A 24,126-nucleotide genomic window follows, 5' to 3' on the forward strand; every position below is an offset into this window, starting at 1 on the left:
AAGACTTAGGTTAAAGTGAAGGTGATGATTTCTATATCCTAAGTAAGCTGTAGGGCGCTTTTCCATTTTTCACCTCCTTGGAGTTAACTGTACCACCTGAGCTCCACTTGATGGCAGCACACACACATACGTAGTATATAAATGTGCTCCTCCTTTTCTTAAAACTGACGGAAACTACAAATCCCAACATGCATTATTAAGTGCCTGACTTGCTTCTGCACAAAGGTCTCAAGTTTGTTTCTCACCCACGGATCTGAAGGACGCCGTCCACTTGCTGCTCTAAAGTAAGATTTCCTTTTATTTTTTTAAATGACACTTCAGACTGGGAGAGGAGGAGGTTTAGATTTTGTGTTCTGCAAGTTACCCATTTCAAGATTAATTTCAGCCGTTAGATCAGTATAAGGGTGCGTTTTTAACAAGTCTAAAACCCTGGTATATAAGTTTTTCAATGTGGTTTTCATGTTGGATTTATGGAGAGTTGCCTCATTTTACCATTTCAGGTCATGTTTGTACTACATTTTCCCAAATGAAATCCATTTTAGTTTGATAGTATAGTTTTTTCCAACAGTAAGTCTTTGGGACCAAAATCTGGTCCCAGAAAGGCAAGACCAGCTAAGATTTCAGAGCGAGCAAAGCAGCTGTGCTTCAATAGTTGTTCAGTAAGTGCTTCTCTGGGTTTCAAAGATTCCTAGGGACATCTTTGGTACCGGTACATGCTTTCAGTGCCATGCACCCAAAGCCAGCAGGGACAGTGGTGTAAAATAACATCTTTTTAATGCACCATGCCCAACACTGGGGAGGGGCGGGGGGGGGGGTGATGATTGGAGTCTCTTACTTTCTAAAGCATATATTTCTCAACTCTTTACGTGCTTAAAGTGAAAATGTATGACTCGACTCGTGCAAGAAAGAAAAAAAATAAAAAGCCACAGTGAAAATCCATGGCCTCAGAGTAGGTCAGGCACTGGAAAAGCTCAGCCTCCTGGGCGCATAACAAATGCAGACTTCATCGTCGAGAACTTCAGTGAAGCTGTAAACAGGCTCCGGGAGCCAGGTGCTAGCCTGACCCTCTGAGAAGCAAAACTCCAAGACAGAGTTAAAGGTGCATGAGTGTTACCAGGGGAGAAGCCCCTGTGAGGGTCAAGGAGAGTGAACTGGCCGTCAGACCCCGAGGGAGGGATGGGGTGGGGGGGGGGAGAGGGCTGGGGGAGGAGTCGGGGGGAGGCCCACCCACCGCGGGGCAGGGGCGAGGGCCCACCGCACACCCGCGTTGGCCTCCCAGGGCCGGGAGAGGGGCGTGCAGAGCCCACCCACGAGGTCTTCTCTTGCACCTGCAACCCGGAGGCCTAGGCTTGCATTCACAGCCGCGAGAGACCACTTACGACCTCCGAAGGAAGTGCACTGCTGACCAGGCCCTGTCTCCTGTCTTAAACGCTGCTCTGGTCCAGCCCCCTTCTCCATCCCCTCCCTCTCTGCTGTTTCACCAGAGGCCCTTCAGACCACTGCACACCCTCCCAAAGACATCCTCCTGCGGCCTGCTCCACAGTGAGCTAAAATACGTGTCTGATTGTGTCACACTGTTTCCATCAATCCTTTAGTGTTCGTTGCCCACAGGAGTAACTGGCCCCTCGGCATTCCGAGCTTAGATAAAGCGTGGAGGCTTGGTTACAGCAAAAAACCAAGGTTGGCTAGTGAGAACAAAGATTGGTTCAAAAAGAAAGGACTAGATCATGTGAGCCTTCTAGGCCAGACTTGCTACCTGTTTTCTATCAGGCAGATAATTGAGTAGGGTGATTGTGTAGGTTGTCTGTACATGTACCTTTTAAGTTGGCTCACTACCCTCCTCCCCTAGCTTTTCTCTTTACAGAGGCTAGAAAACAAAACTCTCAAATTCCTAACCTCTGCAGCTAGAGCTGGCCTGTGAAATGAATGTTGGAATTTCTAAGGAGGGCTTCCTTCTTGAATAGAAAGAGAGGACACTCTGAAAGGCTTTTGGCTTTTATTTCCCACCACCAGCCCCCCACTACCTTTTTTTTTTTTTTTTTTTTTTTTTTTGCCTGGAATGGGGATGTGATGCCTTGGGACAAAGCAGACATTGTGTACCTTGGTGTGAAATCAAAGACACCCATTAAGGACAGCAAGGTGAGCAAATGTACTCAGTTCCTTGAAGACAGCCTCAGTTAACCATCATTTGACATTTAACTACCCCCAACCTCATCATTAGCCATTCCCCTCATCCTGCAAACTACTGCTCAAGAACCAGTCAAGTATCTTATGCATATCTTATTTTCCCTAGGTCAGAATTCCTCAGTCCTCCAATCTGAAAATTACAGATAGTATCTGTTAAAGTGTTACTACTGCATACTTAAACTTTTCTTTTTGAAGATTCTTATTTATTTGAAAGACAGAGAGAGAAAGAGCACAAGCAAGGGGAGCAGCAGAGTGGAGAAGCAGGCTCCCCACTAAGCAGAGAGCCCCAATGCAGAGCTAGATCCCAGGACCCTGGGATCATGACTTGAGCTGAAGGCAGACACTTAACTGACGTAGCCACCCAAGCACCCCTGCATGCTTAAACTTTAAGAAAGGATCAGCAGTATTGTGGGGTGGAATTTCACATAGTGAAGGAGTCAGGAGGCCTGAGCATAGTTCTGTCTCTGTCATTAACTGGCTCTGTGACCTTGCGTAAATCAGATCAGTTTTCTCATCTATAAAATGGGAGTATTGGATATGATTTGATTTTTCCAGCTCTTTTGTTCAATGACTCTCTGAGGCCAACCATGAAATCTTTCCAGTGACAAGGAAAAGCCATAGACAATTGATAGTACAAACCCCCAACAAAAGTTTACAGCAGAGAAATCGAGAATGCCATAGTAGTTTGTATAGGGACAGTGGGGACAATGGTGGTGGTAGTGAAGGGAAGGACTCCAGCCTTGCTATATCAGTATCAAAGGCTCTCTTCTCTAAGTACTCAGGAAACCGAATGGTGGATTAAAGTCCAATGTCTGTTACCACTTAAGTGGGTTATGCTAGATATTTCTGATACACTAAGGTAGGTATCTAGTGTCAGCATTCTTGGAGAATTCAGATGATGGGACTATTTGTACAGAAACTGTCATTAAGTTCTTAAAGAGTACATTGAAATGTTCATTCTAGATGTCACTGCACCGGACCATGTGCTACAGTGTAAGCCATTAAATATACGTCTCTAGCTTTAACCACAGGTTCCATTATGGGTCGACTTGATGGGAAGGTCATCGTCCTGACAGCTGCTGCTCAGGGGATTGGCCGGGCAGCTGCCTTAGTAAGTTATTATCTCTTGTTTACTTACTACCTTTTGAGGTATTGAATTATGTGGACAGATCCTATGATTACTTGATTCTGCTCTACCTTTTATTTTTTTAAATTTTGTGCTTCTCTTGTCTTACGTTACAAAAGAAAAGTCCCTTTTCCTGACCCCAGGTAGATGAAGGAATGAACACCTCACATGTTTATTATGCGACATTACTGATAATCTTTGACTCTGAGAGACTTCTCTGTCTGTTTCTCTGCACTATGATACATTTACTACAGTGGCCCTACAGGAAGGCAGAGCTTTCTGAAATTACATCAATTCAGGTATAAGACTCGAATTACAAGACTGTCAGGTTACCTTTACCTTCCTAATTTATATCAACTTCTTGCACATTATTACCCCCACCTGACCTAATTAATGCATTTAAAGTGTAATAGTAGGGTATGGTCTGACATTTATGAAACTAATATACTCAGGAGAAAAAAAAGTGTTGAAATAACCCATTTTCTCTTATTATTTGGAATATAATAAGAAATAGAAAACAGTAAGAACTTCCTCAGAAATGAAATAAATACAGGCCATGACATCACAGAATAGTATTTTGAGAAGTGTCAATAACAGAGGCCTCGTTTTTAAAAACACTATTTGATAATGCTTAAAGGGACAAAGTCAGATGACAAGCACAATGTATGTCACGTTCTAAGTAATGAAAATAATAATGGGATGGGTGAAATGAAAGAGAGCTTGAAATTCTACCTATTTTATAGGGAAAGCAATGAAAATAAGATAAGGGACTTTCCATTCATGAGAACAGAATCAAATCAAATAGACAAAGGATTTACTTGTGCATTGTGTCTCCCAGGCTTTTGCAAGAGAAGGTGCCAAAGTCATTGCCACCGATATCAATGAGTCCAAACTTCAGGAACTGGAAAAGTACCCCGGTAAGCAACTCAGCAGTGTGAACTTGGAATTCAGACTCAGCAAGGTGTCGCAGAACTTGATCCCAGGCCCTGGGATCATGACCTGAGCCAAAGGCAGACGCTAAACCACTATAGGGTTCCTATTCTGAATCTTTGAAATGCACATGTATTTTACACTTACAGAACATTTCAATTCACACTAGCTGCATTTCAAATGCTCAGTAGCCACATGTGGCTAGTAGCTACCATAATGGAAACAGCTTAGCCTTAAAATGACATATGATCAGAAGCTGTAAGAGATGGGTCGCCTGGGGTAGCTCAGTGGTTGAGCATCTGCCTTTGGCTTAGATCCCAGGGTCCTGAGATCGAGATCCATATCAGGCTTCCTGCAGGGGGCTGGCTTCTCTCTCTGCCTATGTCTCTGCCTCTCTCTGTGTCTCTCATGAATAAATAAAATCTAAAAAAAAAAAAAAAAAAAAAAAAAAAAGCAGCAGCTGCAAAGACTAACTTGTTTGGCTGCCCCTTAGTGTACCACACCAAACCTAATTCCAACATCAGACGGCTTCAATCAGCATTACTCAGAAAGAAATCAGGACATAGAAGTCACTTGAAATTTAACTGTTTCAGCAAAATAGAACAGGTTATATGAGCAAACACAGTTTAGTTCATTGAATTAGTTAACTGAGCTAGACTATGCTGAGTTATCATTTCAACAAGTCTAAGGGGTAGCTGCTGCCCTGGAAAAGCACAAAGCAAAGGAAGTTCTTCTGAAACTCAAATTTAGTCTTCCCTTTCTTTATTTATAATCTACCTTTTCTATATCCAAAAGGGAATAAAATAAACTATATATTTTTAAATCATAAAAAATAATAACTGCTTCTTTCATTAAAGCAGACTTGTTGGGTTGGTTTTTTTTGTTTTTTTGTTTTTTTGTTTTTTTTGGTTTTGGGGTTTTTTAGTAGCTAGTATAGTGTGTCTCTCTCAGATCCCACACCAGATCACTCCTGGTTAGTGTTTTCATCCCTTCTTCTGGCCTCTCATTTCTTCTTGCAATTTATTCCAGAAATAAATGATGGTACCCATGACCAACAAAGTTATTTCTAGTAAACAAAAGAATTGGCATAAAGGTAAAGGGCACAAATAGAAATAATTTCTTATTCCACTTCCCCTGCCCTTCCCTCACAGGCAGAATTCAGCATCACTGTAGCAATAATTCAACCTTTAGGGAAAGAAAGGGCTAGAGGGACCCAGTTGCTTTATTCCTGCTGGCTTACTGAGAGGCATCTAATATAGAGGTCAAGACGAGGAGGACTTTCAGATTTTTACTAATAAGATTCTTAAGATTCCTAAGACCCTCAGGGATCCCTGAGTGGCTCAGTGGTTGAGCATCTGCCTTCAGCTCAAGGCATGATCCCAGGATCCTAGGATCAAGTCCCTCACTGGGCTCCCCACAGGGAGCCTGCTTCTCACTCTGCCTATGTCTCTGCCTCTCTCTGTGTCTCTCATGAATAAATAAATAAAATCTTTAAAAAAAAAAAAAAAAAGACTCGATCTCTGGGTGGCTTAGCGGTTTAGCGCCTGCCTTTGGCCCAGGGCACGATCCTGGAGTCCCGGAATCAAGTCCCACGTCGGGCTCCCGGCATGGAGCCTGCTTCTCCCTCCTCCTGTGTCTCTGCCTCTCTCTATCATAAATAAATAAATAAATAAATAAATAAATAAATAAATAAATAAATAAATAAATATTCCTAAGACTCTCTAAAGTCTAACTGGACAAAAAAAAAAAAAGTCTAACTGGACAAAGACTGCAATCCTCACACTTTAAAACAGCTAAATCTTCAAGGCTAAACATTTTTATGAGTACAGATAGATTCCTTTGTTTTATTTTTCAGGTATTCAAACTCGGACCCTTGATGTCACAAAGAAGAAACAAATTGATCAGTTTGCCAATGAAATTGAGAGACTTGATGTTCTCTTTAATGTTGCTGGGTAATTCATATGTTTTAATTTCACTGTTCTTACAGAAAGTTTTTCATGACTTTTATTTAATGATTTTTGATAAAATGGCAAAATTATTCATCATGAACCATAATATATTTCTTAGGAAACACAGCTAGATTTTAACAGAATTTTTATTCCAAGATTCAGCAAGTAAGAAAGCCATAGAAGTGGACATAGAGGGATGCCTGGGTGGTTCCGTTGGTTAAGCACCTGCCTTTGGCTCGGGTCATGATCCCGGAGTCCTAGATAAACGCATTGGGTTCTGTGCCCCCCGGGAGCCTCCTTCTCCCACTCCCTCTGCCTGCCACTCCCCCTGCATGTGTGTGCTCTCTGTCAAATAAATAAATAAAAGCTTTAAAAAAAAGAAGTGGACATGGGCTTGAGGCCTAAGGGAAGTTATGATCTACCGAAGAGAACTGGTATTAATCTGAACCTGTTGATTTCTTAAGGCTAGCAACAACTGACACCAATGGACTCGTGGTGAGTGCTCCAGTAAGACTTATAAATGAGAAACTATTTTCCAGTAGATGTCTCTAAAACAAAGTATATATACCAGAAACCAAGTACTCAGCTTCTTGAAATGGAGGTGTTCCCAATTTTTTTGGCACAACCTCCCAAGCTCAGGGTTTCTTAGTGGGACAATGAGTCCCATCCATCAAAAGAAGTTTCTGTGTTGCACTTCTGTTTAGAGCACAAAGAGAATGGCTTAATTGAACTTACTAGGTAGTAGCAAACATGCGGAACTATGTGTGAATGAGAGGAGACTGAAAGTGGAGCAGCTGCACATAGGACAGGTAGTGCCAGTATTTTCTCTGCTTAGGTGTGACAGTAGAGACGAATACAACTGAGGTTTATACAGGACCCAAGTGACATTCCACCTTTCTTATGTAGTGAGATATTTGTACTACTGCATTGGTAGAAAACCTCCAGAGCTTTCTAATATGTTTTTGTTCTCCTTAATCATGTTTCAGTGCAAAAAAAAAAAAAAAAAAAATCCATCTATAGTTTGTCATGTTACATTACATGAAAATTAAATTAAAGCAACAATTTTTGACAATCTATTTTATAAATTGTCCATCCCTTATATGAGAATATACTCAGAGCCATGACAAAAATAAGTCAGGAAAATTAGTTTTTGAACATCTACATGTTAAATTTTAGGCAGTGTAAGGGATATAGAAATAGAGCACGTGGTTCTTGCTATCACGCAAAGGATGAGCAAGTTATTTATGAGTGTGACTTAAAAGGCAGTGAGTGAAGGCTGCTTTAAGAGTTTGTTTTGTTCTGCTTTGTTTACTCAATATGTTAGAACTGTATGATAACCATATTACTTGGCCATCCTGAGATGTTGAGACAATGGTTTCCCTTGCAATTTGATTTTCCCTTTGAAAACACTAAATCTGTGCCACCTGAGGGAAAAAGGTGCTCTTGAAAAAGTAGTCAGGGCAGGCGTCCTAGTCTCATGTTTTTGATATTTCCTGTGCAGTCGCTATCAAGCTTCTTACATTTGGTGGCCCCAGACTTTTGCCTTTCTCTTTTAAAAGAAGGATATTGTTTTCAAATAAATTTATTTAGCTTAAGTTGTTGGATACTCATTAACCTAGTGTACTAGGTGATATCAGAATTGTTAAAATCTTCACAAGAGTCAATGATCTAAGTTAATATATTACAATAAAAAAATAAGGAAATGGAATACAGATCTTCTTAAATGATCATTTTTTCCCCGCTATTTAATTCCTCTTCCAGTTTTGTCCATCATGGAACTATCCTGGACTGCGAGGAGAAAGACTGGGATTTCTCAATGAATCTCAATATCCGCAGCATGTACTTGATGATCAAGGCGTTTCTTCCTAAGGTAAGGACTACCACCACTAGGATAAGCACTACTGGATAAGTAGATCTCCACACGGGGCATCCAGAAAGGGTCCTCACATGTGCTGAAGAGTGACAGTAGCTAACATAATGACTAACCTGTACTGAATGTTTATATCAAGGCACTTAATATAAATTAATTGATTTAACCTTTCAGTTTAGAAATATTCAAGAAATATTAAGCACTTTCTATTGGCAAATCTCCACTCTAGGTGCAGAAGACACATCAGAAAACTAAACAAAGTCCCTTCTATAAGAGATATCCCATTTTTGAGGAGTGAGACAGGATAACAAGGAATCGGAAATATAACTTGGGAAGTGATTAGAAGTACTATGAATAAAAAGCAGCTAGGATATCAGTAAAGCCCAGGAGGGCCTCACTGACATGCTGAAATTTTCATAGAGGCCCAAGTGAAATGAGAGAGCTAGCTATGCAGGTATTTAAGGAAGAGGGACCCAGGGAGAGGGACAGCAAGGAGGCATGCAGGACCAGAAGAAGGTAATGAGGTACATACTACTTTATCACATCCACAGTACAGAGGGTAATAAAACTGAGAGGTGAGGTAACTTGCCCAAGGTCACATAATTAGCAGGTGGTTATAACAGGATTTGAAGGACGCCTGGGTAGCTCTGTGGTTGAGTGTCTGCCTTATAAATAAATAAATAAAATCTTAAAAAACAAAAAAAATAAAAAACAGGATTTGAAACCTGGAGTTGGGCCCCTTCTTGAATTTCAGTGTCTAGGCACAGGCTCTCAAGATGGATGTACCCCATGGCTTTTCTGTTCCCTGATCATTCTTCTTGTTTTTAGCTGAGCCACAGAGGTACCAGAGAGGTGAGTCACAGCATGTGTTAAAGAGAGAGCATTCCTCTTGATATATTAACCCTTGAATTCCACAGCTTTCACACAAGTCGTCAGTGTTTTTCGTTTTATTTTACAAACAAGCATTAAATGCCTTTTGATATAAAACAAACAGTAGGTGTTCTGTGGGAGGGGAGCATAAATATGAAAAATATTGAGTTCAGATGAATTCATAAGCCAATAGTAAGCAGACAGCACAAGCTCAGACACTGAAAGGGGTTGACTGAGTACAGAACCAACTCAGTCCAAGGTTGTAAACTGAAGCCTTAGTGATATGCAGAGAAGCTATTCTTCTCTTCCATCCCAGATGGATTAGATGACGGACATACTGAATGCTGCCAATCCAGCATGGAGAAAAGCTTTTTAATGGCAAGGCACGGCTGATGCTTTGCTCTGAACATTCAACCTAAAAGATCCAGGTGAACATTAAAAGGAAAATTATGAAAAACTGACTTAGAAACAAAGGAATTTGGGATGCCTGGGTGGCTCAGCGGTTTAGTGCCGCCTTCAGCCCAGGGCGTGATCCTGGAGTCCCAGGATTGGGTCCCACATCAGGCTCCATGCATGGAGCCTGCTTCTCCCTCTGCCTGTGTCTCTGCCTCTCTCTCTTGCTCTGTGTGTGTATCTCTCATGAATAAATAGATAAAATCTTAAAAAAAAAAAGTTACTCTTCCTTTAAAAATAAACATGTCAGTAAATGTTAATTTTTTTTAAAGATCTTATTTATTTATGCATGAGACAGAGCGAGAAAGAGAGAGAGAGAGAGGCAGAGACATAGGCAGAGGGAGAAGCAGGCTTCTCGCAGGGAGTCCAATGAAGGACTCAATCCCGGGACCTGGGCCGAAGGCAGACATTCAACCGCTGAGCCACCCAGGCATCCCAAGTGTTAACTTTTGAAGTATCAAACATGAACTTGCAAATTAGTGAGTTTACCTATGATTTAAAGCACTTAACAATAAACCATATGAACCAGTAACACTGATTTGTAAAAAATCCCAGGAGATATTAATGTCTGGGATAGGCAATTAGATAGAGTCAATATTATTAACCAGTACCTGGTTACTTTAACAGTAACCAACCCGACCCCAGATTTTGGACTCTGGCATCACAGCCTGAACTCTGCCCCTACTTCACCATGTGCCATGGGAGATGGCACTTGTACTCTGTTCTATTTAAAATGGAGGTGAGGGGGCACCTGGGTGGCTCAGTCAGTTAAGTGTCTGCCTTCAGCTCGGGTCATGATCTCAGGGTCCTGGGATCAAGCCCCACATTGGGTTCCCTGCTCAGCAGGGAGTATGCTTCTCCCTCTCCCTCTGCCCCTCCTCACTATTTGTGGTCTTCCACACTCTCTCTCTCTCTCTCAAATAAATAAAATATTTATTTATTTTTATTTTATTTATTTATTCATGAGAGATACAGAGAGAGAAGCAGAGGGAGAAGCAGGGAGCCCGATGTAGGACTTGATCCCAGGATTCTGGGATCATGCCCTGAGCCAAAGGCAGACGCTCAACTGCTGAGCTGCCCAGGCATCCCAAATAAATAAAATTTTTAAAAATAAATAAAAAATAAAATTAGGGTGAGAGATTACACAATCCCTAATTGTCTGAGATCTTCTGGGTTCATTAACTATGATGCACATATACCAGGTTAGAACTTTCTAGGGGAAGCCGGGATTTGGAGTCCAGACAGATCTGAAAAGTCAGGTGGCCAAAACATAGAAACACTTGTAGGAAATTTTTGTTCATGGGTAGACATACAGAAAACCATTCCAAAACTGGAATATGAGTCAAAAGGCAAAGAACAAGTTGAAAATACTGTAAATAGAGATCAATGCAAAATCCAAAGTCAAGGAAGTCTCAAATATGTGGAGATTTTTTCCCCCTTTGCTGTATCTTAGAAGACACTCTAGCACATAGAATTGCTTTAGCAAGTATTTGTTGAATGAATAAATGAATCTAGGTTGCCAATCCAGGTAGAGGTCAGACATGGACTCACCAAAGACCCAAGAAACCAAGGTCTGCCAGGTTTAGGAGCTGACAAAAGAGCCGGATCAGGGTAGGACTAACTAGATCTACAGCTAGAGGGAATTTTCAGAGCTCTTTCTAGCCCCTGCCTGAGCTTCTGGGAGGTTGATCCTATAGAGGAATACTGTGTACTAGACACTTCACTTTACACTTGCCAAGTCATATCTGCCTGACTACAACAGAGGACTGTTAGCCTGGGAAGCCAGGAAGAGCATGCACCTGTACCAGGGGGTACTGAGCCAGCATTGAGAAGGCTGCATGGAAGGAGGCTGGCACAGGGCTCTAGAACCAGCAGAAAGACCTGGTTGAATGGATGGCACAAGTGCTTGGGGGCAGCACTAGCATCTCCTAGGTGACTATATTCTTTTTCTTTAAAGATTTTTATTTATTTATTTGAGATAGAGTGAGAGCATGAGAGAACACAAGTGAAGGAAGAAGCAGCGGGAGAGGGAGAAGCAGACTCCCCATTGAGCAGGGAGCCTGACTTGGGACTCAATTCCAGCACCCTGGGATCATGACCTAAACCAAAGGCAGACACCCAACTGACTGAGCTACCCAGGTGCTGCCACCCCAGGTGACTATATTCTAAAGTTTTGCTTGAAGAATTACTGCATTTCAAAAGATTATAGACTGAACTAACTTAATAGCTAATCTTTATATATTCAGTTGGGGTATATGTAATCTCTAGGTATTAAAAATGGGTTATGTAGGGACAATGATAGCTCAATAAAACTGGAAAAAAATTAAAAATAAGTAAAACCAGGTTATTTGCAAGTTGGATAAGAAAGAATAATGTGAAGGCTTCATTTTCAACACCATTATACTTGACTCATATCCCTGGTCTTTTTCATGAGGACCTCATTTCATTATGATCCTCTTTATCACGAAGACAAACAGGTTGGGTTAAATATTTTCACCCCTACTGCAGGGGTGAAAGTATTGGTTGGGTCACCTCAGCCTTGGTTGACTCACCTTGACTTGGTTGGGTAACCTCAGCCTACCCTGTACCCCTTAATCCACCCAGCACGATGCTTTAGGTTGTTGTAGACCCTATGCTTTTGGGTACAAATAGTAACTAAGTATCAAAACAAAGGCAGAAGAATACTGTAGGGAGACCTGTCATCTTGGTAGCTTCATCCCTGGACCAGTCACTCACCTCCATTCCTTCACCTCTCTGTCTGAAAGCTGCTAGAGCAACTCACCCCAGCAGAAGTGACTTCTCTCTCTACACTTACTGTTAGGACACTTTTTTAATAATTCTTTTACTTGACTTTCATGGCACAGCATATCCTGCTTTTCCTTCCTCCATTCTCTGGTGGTGGTCTTCCATTTCCTTTCAAACCTTGTTTTAACTCTTCACTCCTCCTCATGTCCACCATCCTCTCCTTGTTCTTTGTGGTCGTCCTGTGAGCTTCTGATTTCAATGAGAAGGTAATGTACATCGGACAGGAATTCTCTCCACCTCTTGCTTCTTCCCCCAAAGCATTCATGAGTCCCCAGGCCCCTGGACATACCTGTATACCCTTGAAAACACACATACATGTTATACTTAAGTATAAGTTCATCTGAAAACATTGTGAATTCATAGCAGCTTTTTCATCCATTATATTATTCCTGTAGGTCTGGGACACGGCCCAGCAATCTGCACCTTAATCTAGTATCTCAGGGTGCCTCTGTGGTAGTCAGTTGAGCATCCGACTCTTGATTTTGGCTCAGGTCATGATCTCAGGGTTGTGACATCGAGTCTCGTGTGTGGCTCTATTCTCAGTCTGGAGTCTGCTTAAGATTCTCTCTCACTCCATTTCCCTCAGCCCCTTCCCCCACTTGCACTCTAAATAGATTAATCTTTTTTGAAAGAAAACCCTAACACCTTGGGATGCCTGGGTGGCTCAGCAGTTGAGCATCTGCCTTCGGCTCAGGGTGTGATCCTGGAGTCCTGGGATCAAGTCCCTCATCAGGCTCCCTGTGGGGAACCTGCTTCTCCATCTGCCTGTGTCTCTGCCTCTCTCTGCCTCTCTCTGTGTGTCTCTCATGAACAAATAAAATCTTTAAAAAATAATAAATATAAACAAAAAACCTAGCACCTCAAGAGATTTTGATTCATCACAGTATATGGACCACCTACTGGGTACCATCTCTAGGAGGACAAAATAGCCACAGACCCTCCTCTTCAGCCATTCACACTTTGAGTGGGGGAATTCTGAGGGAGGGGTTCTTAGGAAACACTTCCTTGTTGAGGGAAGCAGGCCTCCCTGTGAATAACCATTTACCACATCCTGCATTTAACCATATCAATCAATTCCACCCTTGTTGCCCACGGACATTTCTGCATCAGTCCTATCTGACATCACTCTGTCAGCTTCCAGTGGGTCTCCTCTACGTGGCACCACAGTAATCATAGTATTCCCCAAATATAAACATGGCACTTCTCTGCATTAAACAACTCATCGTCACCACACGGCCTTCAGGGTAATGCCCAGATTCCTAAATTCAGCCCCCATTGTCCTCTGCAGCCTCATTCCTCCCATGCCTTGGCATTCTAAGCAGACCTATCCTTTCCTCCCAGATCCGTGATGTAGCCTTTATACATGTGGTACTTGCTCCTTAAAACACCTTTCTTTTTTCACTTTTCAGCCTAACACTCTAGCTTTCAAAAACCATCCAACCTCTCTCCTCCATAGGAGCCCTCCTCTGAGTGTCCCGAAACCTGGATTTGACCCTTCCTGCCACCCAATCCTCCTCTGTGGAGGTCTCTGATGCCACTGGATCCTGGTCACGTCAACCCCTCCAGTCCACTGGCAGCTCTCGCTAGGCAGGGAGTGTGGCATTTATCTTCCAAACTCCTGGACCTAGTGCCGCATCTGATTATAGTAGGCCTTCAACAGATACGCATTGAATAAAGTAAAGAGTTTTCCAGCATCAGGAATACAAAGTAACAATTAATGTTCATTAACTTTCATTTAGCTCAGAGTACCTTCTTAGTCTTGCTGATGCTCTTGTGCCAGAGGAAGGCAGTAATCCTCCTGAGAAATATTCCAGCCAATAAGTGTGTAAGCATGCCATCCACTCCCAGCGATGACTGGGTGAGACATTAAAACTGCCTAACAGGCTTAATGTTAATAGTTAATAAGATGCTTCTGCAAACCATAATAAGCAAATGCAACCCTTTTAAAGAGGTAGTATTTTTATCTTGCAGAGTGGCATTTTTGTTTTGTATTTGTTTTGTTTTGGCAGATGCTTGCACAGAAATCTGGCAACATAATCAACATGTCATCTGTGGCTTCTAGCATCAAAGGTAGGTCTGTCTTCCTCTGGGAATCAAGATGCACATATTCCCGTACCTTCACCAGCTATGGGTTTTTGCAACAAGCATAGCAGAGGTTATAAAACCCACAAATAATGTCAAAACCATCTTTTAAAAAATTAGTAACAGGTTCCTTACCACCAGTCCTTTTTGCCTTCACTGTAAACCAGTCATAAAAAATAAGTTTCATTTTCCCTTCCTTTTATTCCTTCTAAAGGATATGGGAATAAAAATCAAGCTGAAAGAAGGAAATATTTATCCATTTAATTAACCAAAAGAGATGTACTGAGCAGTATGTGCCCCTGCCCCAAAAGAATTCAGTCTGAAAAGGGGAGAGTCAGGCAAATGCATGTCTCCTACATTGTGACAGTATTACAACACAGGCTTTTGCAAAGTGCTGTCTTGATTCAGAGGAGCATAACAATTTGGGAAGTGCTTCACAAAGACAACCAATCTAGGCCCTAAACAAGAAGTCCAGCCAGAGAACCCAGATTGCAGTGCCAAATGGAAATACCATCACAGTCTGGCAGATGGATTTGTAAGTTTAAAATGAAAGAGCTACTGCAGAAATAGCATCCCTTCTCTCTACAAGAACACACAGGAGCCTGCCCAAGACAGGAAGGCAAAAAAATGTGCAGTCCTCTTGACTTACTTGGTTTGGTAAGTTTGGTTTGGTTTTTGTTTTGTTCTTTCCCTTGATTTTCATTTGGAATCTGCCCAAGGTTTCTACCAACCGATGATGAAAACCTAAGACCACTGCCATCATTAAATGCAGATTCTCAACACCTAAGCCCTGACTTAGGTGTCAGGAATCATATTATTTTCCCACATTCAGACACTAGCCCTCTTCAGGGAGAAAACCGGATACCAAATTTTTTAAAGGGTAGGATAGGAGGTGGTATGACAGTGGTTACTGGGGACAGCTATTTGTGTTCCCTTTTTTTTTTTTTAAAGATTTTATTTATTTATTCATGATAGACATAGAGAGAGAGAGGCAGAGACACAGGCAGAGGGAGAAGCAGGCTCCATGCTGGGAGCCCGATACGAGACTCGATCCTGGGCCTCCAGAATCATGCCCTGGGCAAAAGGCAGGCACTGAACTGCTGAGCTACCCAGGGATCCCCTTGTGTTCCCTTTCTAAAGGAGACTGTTGTTTTATTCCTTCAACTGTTGAACCTTCCCTTCACCCTCAGGAGTTGAGAACAGATGTGTGTACAGTACAACCAAGGCAGCTGTGATTGGCCTCACAAAGTCCTTGGCCACAGACTTCATCCAGCAGGGGATCAGGTGCAACTGCGTGTGTCCAGGTGAGGTGGGCTCTACAAGGCTGTGCACTTGTCCCTTCTGACACTCTGGTTGCCACTGTGACACCTACCTACAGAATCTTGTTAACCACATGTTATATTGTATCCTGTCACTGGGAAAAAGCTCAAACGAAAAAGGGTCTAGGCTTATTAAGATAATAGTCCAACAGTAGCTTGGGAACGAGATTCTAAGTCATTAGGAATGAATCACAGATGCAAAGGGTTTAAATGGTATTTAGGCGTGTGGCACAATTCCAAATCTCGTGGCCAAGCCACGTTACTGGCCAGAACTTGGTGTTTTGGAAGCAGACCAGAGATGGCCTTGTCAGGGGAAAGAGGAAAAGTAGGCCACGCTCACAGAACCACAGGAAGAAAGTAAGAGACTCCCAAAACAGAGAGCTACTGAGTTTTGTAAATCACCTGGGATGACCCATAAATTAAAAGGAGGGATCAGCACCTTCCTTTATGCAAACTATGGCCTGCAGGAGAAATCCAGCCCATCACCTGTTTAGTAAATACTGTCCTATTATAACACATCCACACCCGACTTGCATTATCTATTGACTATGACTGTGCTCCTGCTACAAGCAGAGTTGAGCAGTTCTAACAGACCAAATGCTTCTCAAAGCTAAAAGTATTTCCTATCTGGCTCTTTACCAAAATGTATGCCAACTTCTCATATAAAGGAAAGAAGAAAAGCAGAACTTAGTAGAAAGGACATTCAATCTGTCCAAATAAAAGCATTCTATAATTTATTTCATAAGAATAATTTCTCATTTTCTCAATAACTATGGATATGCCTATTAAATAGATATGCCCTTTCACCTAGTTCCACTAACCCAAAATGAACACAAGGTGCCTAAGAAGAATCACTAACTTCCTTCACTGAAAAGGAATTAAATATCACATTTCCAGAATCAAGGTCGCTCTCGGTGGTCACAACTGGTATTGGGGGGTTGGGGAGAGGAGGTACTTCACACTTACCTACGGAACTTTTCTAAACCTGAAGTGTATGCTAGAACTTGGGGAAAGAGTTGATGGGAAAAACTGTGTGTAGTTTGTAAAGTTCCACATGAGACTTTATATATTCCACCATGGTCTCCCCTCAGGTTAGAAACCATTGACTTACTAATTTAAAGGAGAAATACAAAATACCCTGCAAGCTGCAGAATTTCCATGATTGAGGTGTTCTGTTTAATTTTTCTTGGACTAGAAAGGCAAACATAGGTAACACTAAGAAAAAGCATATAAGAGAGACGGTTTCACTGGGTTTTAGCATGCCCACTGGTGACACTTGACTGTAACTATTTTTGGTGCCATTTACCCAATGGAATAAATGGTAAGATGATCTGGAAAATGTGGTTGTTTTAGCAGCTGGGCTTTTTAGAAGATTGGAAAATATATTATCAAACTGTCTGGAACAAGGAACTAGCTGTGACTCAAGAGCCAGTCGCAAAAGAACCTGACAGAGAATGAGTGTACCTGGAATTGCGCTGATGGCAGTATAGTCATAACTCTTCAAAACCAGGCTTGTATAGACTATGGCATGCTGTGTCAGTCTGTGCCACAGAGGACAGAGTAGAGTAGGGACAATGGAATTAAGCAGAAGGCATAGGCTTGCTCTGTAGTTTCATTTACTAGCCATGAATACCAGCCATATGAAAGAGATGATGCTTGCTCTCCTGAGTGATACAGGAAGGTATCAAAGTTGTATTTTAAAACTGAATTTTGAGGATATTAAGTGAAAGCTTAAGATTTCTTGAGCATACTGTTGGTAGGATCTTGGATTATAAGGAGGGTATGGATGAGAGAAGTGAGGAAAATATTATTGGAAGCTGGGTACAAGAGAACTTTGTTATGTGTTAAGTTTATCAACACCATTGCCTGCAGTCATGTGGAAGGTAGAAAGTGTTCCTAATGAACTGAGTGATCTAGTAAAGGCAGCTTCCACTGAGTGTGGACAGGGCTGCCCACTTATGGTGAAATGTGAGAGGATACAGGTAAGCTAAAGAAAAGGGTGTTAAACACGAAAGAGCCGAAACTTTCTGACTTTGAAGAATCCCAACCTCTCCAGAGAAATGACAAATGATGCTAAAATTAAAAAACAGTTTCTGGTAAACACTGACCTCAGGCACTCTCAGGACTAGAGGGTATGACTATAAAATCATTTGTTATGAACCTACAAGTATCATATGGTCGCCCAGAGTACTGTCAGCAACCCCTGCCCCCCAAAAAAGGGCTTCTAAAGAGAATTTACAAATTACATAAATTAACAAGAAGTGTGGAGTCCTACTTGCTCTGTAGGAGCTCGAACTGAGTGGAATTTAAAAAATTTTAGCATCATTCCTACTTTTTTTTTAAAGTGAAATAATTTCAAATTACATTTTTTGTGAGAGACATGAAACAGTGGTTAAAAATAGGAATTCAAAACCAGTGAAAATAGGCAAGATAATGAGGAAAATGTAGAACCATCTAAATTACTGAGGACCAATGACAGGCATGGCATTGTCCCTGAAGATACTCAGGGATTTTTTTTTTTTTTCTTTTAAGGCATCCTGGGTTCTTGTACAAGTAAAGTACTTATATGGTTGTATCTACATCTCAGGGTTGTTTTGTGGATTAACTGAGATAATGCATGCAAATGTGCTTAAAATTGAAAAAGTGTCATACCATTATACTGTGATCAAAATACATCTTGGGAATGCTGAGTGATTCACCCAGAGTCCTTGCCTCGGGTCACAAAGAATTATGATCTGTGTTTTTAAAAATCATAGAAACTGGAGGTGAAATGATCATTCGAAGTCATGGAGAAGGATTTCACTGATTGTTGTATCATATAGAAAGGAAGTTTAAAGTTTGTCAATTTCTTTTTCAGTTTGAATAATTAACCAAGCCAAATGTCTTCCTTTGATTTAGCAACGATTGATACCCCATCCCTGCGAGAAAGAATACAAGCCAGACCAAATCCCGAAGAGGTATAACTACTATTTTAAATGTGTTTAAAGCTTCTGGTTGAAAAATGTCCTCTTCCTAGAGTAGACAAATTCATGGAGACAGATAGGGTGGCTGCCAGGAGTTGGGGAGAGGAAAGAACAAGGAGTTATTGGTTAACCTGTATAGAGTTTCAATTTTGCAAGATGAAAAGAGTTCTAGTTTGTTGCACAATAATGTAAATGTACTTAACACTACTGAAACATACTTAAAAATGGTTAAGATGATGAATAACATGTATATTTTACCACAGTTTCAAAAATTTAAAAAAAAAAAGCTCTCCTCTTTAACTGATCTGATACATTGTCTGTAGATTTTAGCATAACATATAGTTTGAGTAGCTTGGAAGTCACCATAATCTTACTTGGTCCATAATTAATGAGATTAATGATATTTTCATATATCACGTATCATACATAATAAAGCAGCATGCCAATGGTACCTCTGTAGAATCCTCTTGCCTTTGACCTCCTGTAGGATCTGCAGGTGAGTTCACACTTCACCTCACATCACTGATATCATGGTATGGCTTTCTGGTCTCAGGCACTGAACTACTTCCTGAAGCGACAGAAAACTGGAAGATTTGCAACCGCAGAAGAAATAGCCCTGCTCTGTGTGTATTTGGCTTCCGATGAAGTAAGCACTCTTCTTCCCAAGGAGTTCATTATCCTCATTTGGCCATGATTTGCTTATCAAGATAATGTCATGTTAAGAGAGTTGAGAGTTACAACATATATATGCTAAGAGGTTGCATTTATAAGATAGGGATAAGCTGTGATTTAATTTGCTCAAAGAAAGGCCACTTGATCTGACCCACCAACTCTTCTGCATTCAGCTCTACATATCACTAAAGCTTGTAGCAAATGACATGGAGGACTGAAAATATTAAATTACTTAATTTTATGAGAGGCAGTTGCTTTCAAAAATTATAATTGGTGAAAGCCTGATTAAATGTAAGTCAAGCAATGAACCTCCAAAACTACGAGAGCTTCAGGTGAAATGAGAGAGTTAAGCAGATGTCATTGTTTCTAATAGACACAGGGTTGGCATCTGGTATTTTTAATTTTACTTGTGACCAGTTAAGGAAAATCCTGCTTTTTTTCTATGAATTCTTGTTGGTCATCACATATGGATATTCCTAATTCTGTTTCCACTTTGCATCTATTTAGTCATTAATTTCTTCCTTGATAGCTATTGTATATATTCCTAAATGGAATTAAACTACGAAGGCAGAAACTATATTTATAAAGGTACAGAGCACAAGAACATCCCCCTCTGTTTTATGTGTTTGAATATTCCATGACCAAGGAACTGCAGTGTATAAGAAAGGAAGAGAGAGAGAGAGAGAGACAGGCAGTAGTGAGGAGGTGTGTTGTTAATCTGTTAGCACCTCTTTATAGTAACTTGGTGTACATCAGGTGGTTGGTGAATGTGACAAATACACTGGTTGAAATGTTTTAGTGATAGAAGTTCCCACTTCTCTGGACTGTTAACAACAGTTTTTAGCAGCTAGGGACACTGCTAAACAAATTAATGGAACAAGTTCATTGGCCTTTGTGGCTTCTCAGAATCTGTATTTACAGAGCTTATCTGATTTGAGGGTACTGCTGATAAGCTAAATTGCCCTCGTTTAGCCAGAGCTTAGGGTACCAAATATTTGGAAATGTTCTGGCTTGAAATGTGCAATAAAAAGACCTTTGGACTTTTATAGAGGAGTCCATATGTATAACAGAAAGCTTGCTTTAAAAATAAAAACTTCAGGAAGTTGGCTCATTTCTTGGTAAAATGACTAGTAACCTCCTAGTTTACAGTATTTGATCAGTTTTCATAGATTGAAGTTCAAAAATTTCTGTACTCATACTATGGTGTCTTGCCTCCCAGCTTTTCTTATTGTCTTAGGCTTTAGATAAATTTAAAAGAACACATATTTAACATCCATGCTTAAAAGATTTTTAAACCCCTCCCACAAGGATTACTTCAACATTATTTCTTTGGAAAATGGAAAATTCTATGGAAAAAAAGTAATTTTTAAAATTCCCCTAGTTTTGTACAGATTTGGATATCTGAAAGTAATATAGAATATTTTTCATACTTTAATATATATATTGTTATTATTCATTTAAGTTTTTAAAACACATTTAGTGTGCTCAGCTCCTGGAAATACCTATGCATTTTGATCAACTATACAATATCTTATATTAAAAAAATTGTTTGGTAAGTCACTTTATGACTTACATACTTGATGATGTTCAAAAATTTATTAATGGCATAAAGCTCAGGTACTTTAGAGTAGTTCTGAATTTCAAAATGAAAATGTACTATTTTAGCTTATACTTTATCCTAATTTGGGGAATGGCTTCATATCACTAAACTTAATTTTCTGATCCTGAAACCAAACACCTGCTTAGAATGTGACATGTGCTAAAACACTAGCCAGAGGCTAATTAACTAGATCACAAGAACATGCAGCAGTTTCAAATCATCCAAAATTTAAATCAGATTTTCCTAAAAATCTGTGTTAGGTGAGTGTTCCTATTACCATGAATACATTGTTTAGCTATCTCAGTCATGGGAAAATTGAAGAAACACAATCTGTGTTAAACCTGGTTAATTGTTCTGTCTCCTTGTGTTTATCATTGCAGTCTGCCTACATAACAGGTAATCCTGTCATCATTGATGGAGGCTGGACCCTGTGATTTTAGAATCTGTTTAAGGGAAGAACAGGCCCTTCCTGCCCACAGTGAGACTGGTTATGAAGAAAATTCAGCCATCATGTCTTTCCCATTCATGGCTTATTTATGACAGTTAGCCCTTTTTAATGATGCCATTGTTCACAAAAGTCAGATTCTTTAAATATATTAATCTCTTTCTAACCTCTTCTGAAATCATTATAGGGAGATGACATAAAAGATAATGAACTCACTGCAAATGAAAAGTTTTAAAATAAACCACAGTTTGCAAGCATATAAAATTAAAGTGTGAATATGAAAAATTGCAAGTTTTTAAGAAAAAGGTATTAATTTGTATTTTACTTCTTCCTAATATTCAACCATTTTGTATGATTCTGCATTGGTCTTTACATAGATTCTAATTTTAAAATTTTACACCATTATAAATGAACACAAGGTAGGAAGGAATTTAGCTTCAGTAACTTATATTAAAAGGAATTTAGATTCGGAACTATACTGTTGATCTGTTATATAAAAGAAAAATAATCAGCAAGTGTTGATACTTAACCAATGTTATTACTCATGATAAGTACTATTTTCTTAGTTGAACTAAAAAAATCTTTCTTAAAATAAGCAATGACATTTGGCATGTGCCTAAAACCTTACAATGAACTAGCAGTATTGTTAGTTTAAGTGATATTTTTTAGATTAAGTGTAGATTTTTTTCACCAAATTCCAGGCTAACAGTAAGAGGACATGAAATTTAGAAGCAATCTCTGGATCAATAAATATAAGTGAATCATATAACAGGAAACAAAATTAAAGAAAATAAAATTTGCAAGGGATGGTTGAAATAGATAAAGAGAATTAAGGAATACAAACTTCCAGTTATAAAATAAATAGGTCACAGAGATAGAAAGTACAGCATAGGGAATACAGTTAATAATATTGTAATTACATTGTACGGTGACTACACTTACCATGGTGAGAACTGAATAATGTATAGAATTACTGAATCAATATGCTGTACACCTGGATTTAATATAGCATTGTATGTTAATTGTAATTCAATAAAAAATGGTTTAAAATTTTTTTTCAAGAAGAAGCTTAAGCAGATTCATGGATGATAATTCTGTAAGAGAATAAGAAGTTTTTTCTTGTTCCTTTAATTTTAAGGTTCTATGTTTTTTATTTGTTGTTACTTCAAAAGACCAAATGGAATGATGCACATATACTCAGTAAATGAGCATGTAGTCTTTCCTCTTAGAACCTTAATAATTAATATTAATCCATATTAACAAGGAAAATTTTGAAATGGACAATGAAAGGATAACATTTTATGTGTGAGGAAGAATATTATGCGGTTGATGAAAAAGTTAAAATTGACAGCAAAAAATATTTTGACTAGCACTCCCAAAGAGTTCATTGATTAGAAGATTTGCTTCGGACCAGTTCTGGACCAAGTATTCCACAACTGCATCACAGATAGCTTGGTTTGTTATCTAGACCAAGTCATCCAATTTACTTTGGATTTTAGTTTTCTGGTTCGCGAAATTAGGGAGTTGCACAAAATGACTTGGGTTTCTTTTGGTGTATCGTAACCAAAATGCTGTACTTCTCCTCAAGTGAAGTGATTGATGGGACACTGAAGCTTATAATTATGTAATGAAGTACTTTATACTGTGAGGGACATACATGTGAATGTATAGCTATGACGAATAAATTCTAAATAAGCACACGATGAATTCTGCAAAATGAATTCTAACATTAGCAAACGCTTCCTCAGAGTTCTCTCACCTAATCATGAACAATAAAACATCATAAACAATAAAGGCAGAGGTAAAATCTAACCAAAAAGTTCAATGTTCTCCAAAGTCATGTTAATCAAATCCGGTGATGAGTCCATGAAGATCATATGACTGCAAGAAAAGGAAAAATCTATTTCATTCCTGTGGTAAGAGGAAGCTGGATACCACTAGAAATTTCTGCAAGCTTTAGGAGAAGAAGAGTTCAGTTCTTCTGAACACAGTAATCACTTTAGATGCTCTGAAGACTATTGGATGGGATGTAGGTTAAGCCATCCTACCCACAAAGTAAGACCTGAGAGAAGGGAATGGATGGTCTTTACCTGGTGGAGACATTTCCTTGACGTTGTCCCTCGTGCTTGAAAAGTGATTAAAACTGGCCTGAGGAGTGAAAAACAGGTAAGAATCTTTATTTCTGAAGGAAATGAAAATTACCCGGCGAGGGGCATGTGCGCACACACACACTCACTTTGGGGGGGAGGGGGGGGCGGTAACACAGGAAAGGAAGACCCAGACATGGAAGGGAGTTTTAAGGAAGAAAGTAACTGTTGACGGAAAGGTAAAAATCTAAAACGATGCGGTAAGAAGGCATCGCGTTAAAGAAGCAACAAAGAGTCGAGGAGGGCAAGTCTTCCCTCCCCTCAGGGGTCACCCAGACCGCAGAACCCTGTCTTCCCACCGTATCCGAGAAGACGCTTCTAAAAGCGCACTGATAGGTGGCGCTGAAACCCACAGCGTGTGGGAGATATCAGGAAGGGAGACAGAACATGAAGACTCCTAACTCTGGGAAACGAACTAGGGGTGTTGGAAGGGGAGGAGGGCGGGGGGTGGGGGTGAATGGGTGACGGGCACGGAGGGGGACACTTGACGGGATGAGCACTGGGTGTTATTCTGTATGTTGGTAAATTGAACACCAATAAAAATTAATTTATAAGAATAAAAAAAAAAAAACCCACAGCGTGGACGTAGGTTTGGGGAGCGTTAAAGCTGGTAACCGGCTGTGGGGCCTGCACTCCTGGCTGCAGAGGAGCCGGCGCTGCGCGTCCCCGCCGGGGTCTCGAGGTCGCCTGGTCCCCGGGGTCTGCGCT

The 24,126-nt window shown here is 40.3% G+C and overlaps 1 protein-coding gene across 3 annotated transcripts; it reads left to right on the forward strand.

Annotated features, from left to right (window-relative positions):
- The first annotated feature begins 180 nt into the window (after positions 1-180).
- On the forward strand, positions 181-23,083 carry BDH2 (3-hydroxybutyrate dehydrogenase 2). 3 transcript variants are annotated; one of them, XM_055342552.1, is made up of 12 exons: positions 209-284; positions 877-1,099; positions 2,090-2,139; positions 3,207-3,298; positions 4,152-4,230; positions 6,099-6,195; positions 7,954-8,062; positions 14,200-14,260; positions 15,463-15,576; positions 18,490-18,548; positions 19,108-19,200; positions 21,207-23,082. In XM_055342552.1, exons 4-12 carry the CDS (start codon positions 3,227-3,229, stop codon positions 21,258-21,260), a joined length of 738 nt encoding a protein of 245 aa, XP_055198527.1. In that variant the 5' UTR covers positions 209-284; positions 877-1,099; positions 2,090-2,139; positions 3,207-3,226; the 3' UTR covers positions 21,261-23,082. The 3 variants fall into 3 exon arrangements, with proteins under 3 accessions (XP_055198526.1, XP_055198527.1, XP_055198529.1); XM_055342551.1 differs by lacking the exons at positions 877-1,099; positions 2,090-2,139 and having other exon boundaries at positions 181-284; positions 21,207-23,080; XM_055342554.1 differs by lacking the exons at positions 877-1,099; positions 2,090-2,139 and having other exon boundaries at positions 244-284; positions 3,219-3,298; positions 21,207-23,083.
- Positions 23,084-24,126: the final 1,043 nt, after the last annotated feature.

The sequence above is a fragment of the Nyctereutes procyonoides genome, unplaced genomic scaffold, assembly GCF_905146905.1.
Source record: "Nyctereutes procyonoides isolate TBG_1078 unplaced genomic scaffold, NYPRO_anot_genome, whole genome shotgun sequence".
Taxonomy (NCBI): domain Eukaryota; kingdom Metazoa; phylum Chordata; class Mammalia; order Carnivora; family Canidae; genus Nyctereutes; species Nyctereutes procyonoides.

What these genes read in the sequence shown, in the direction of transcription:
- BDH2 (XM_055342551.1), top strand. Translation starts at nt 3,227, where the DNA reads ATGGGTCGACTTGATGGGAAGGTCATCGTCCTGACAGCTGCTGCTCAG. An exon ending in TTGGCCGGGCAGCTGCCTTA is followed by an intron (nt 3,299 to 4,151) that starts GTAAGTTATTAT and finishes TGTGTCTCCCAG; the next exon opens with GCTTTTGCAAGAGAAGGTGC. An exon ending in TGTATTTGGCTTCCGATGAA is followed by an intron (nt 19,201 to 21,206) that starts GTAAGCACTCTT and finishes TTATCATTGCAG; the next exon opens with TCTGCCTACATAACAGGTAA.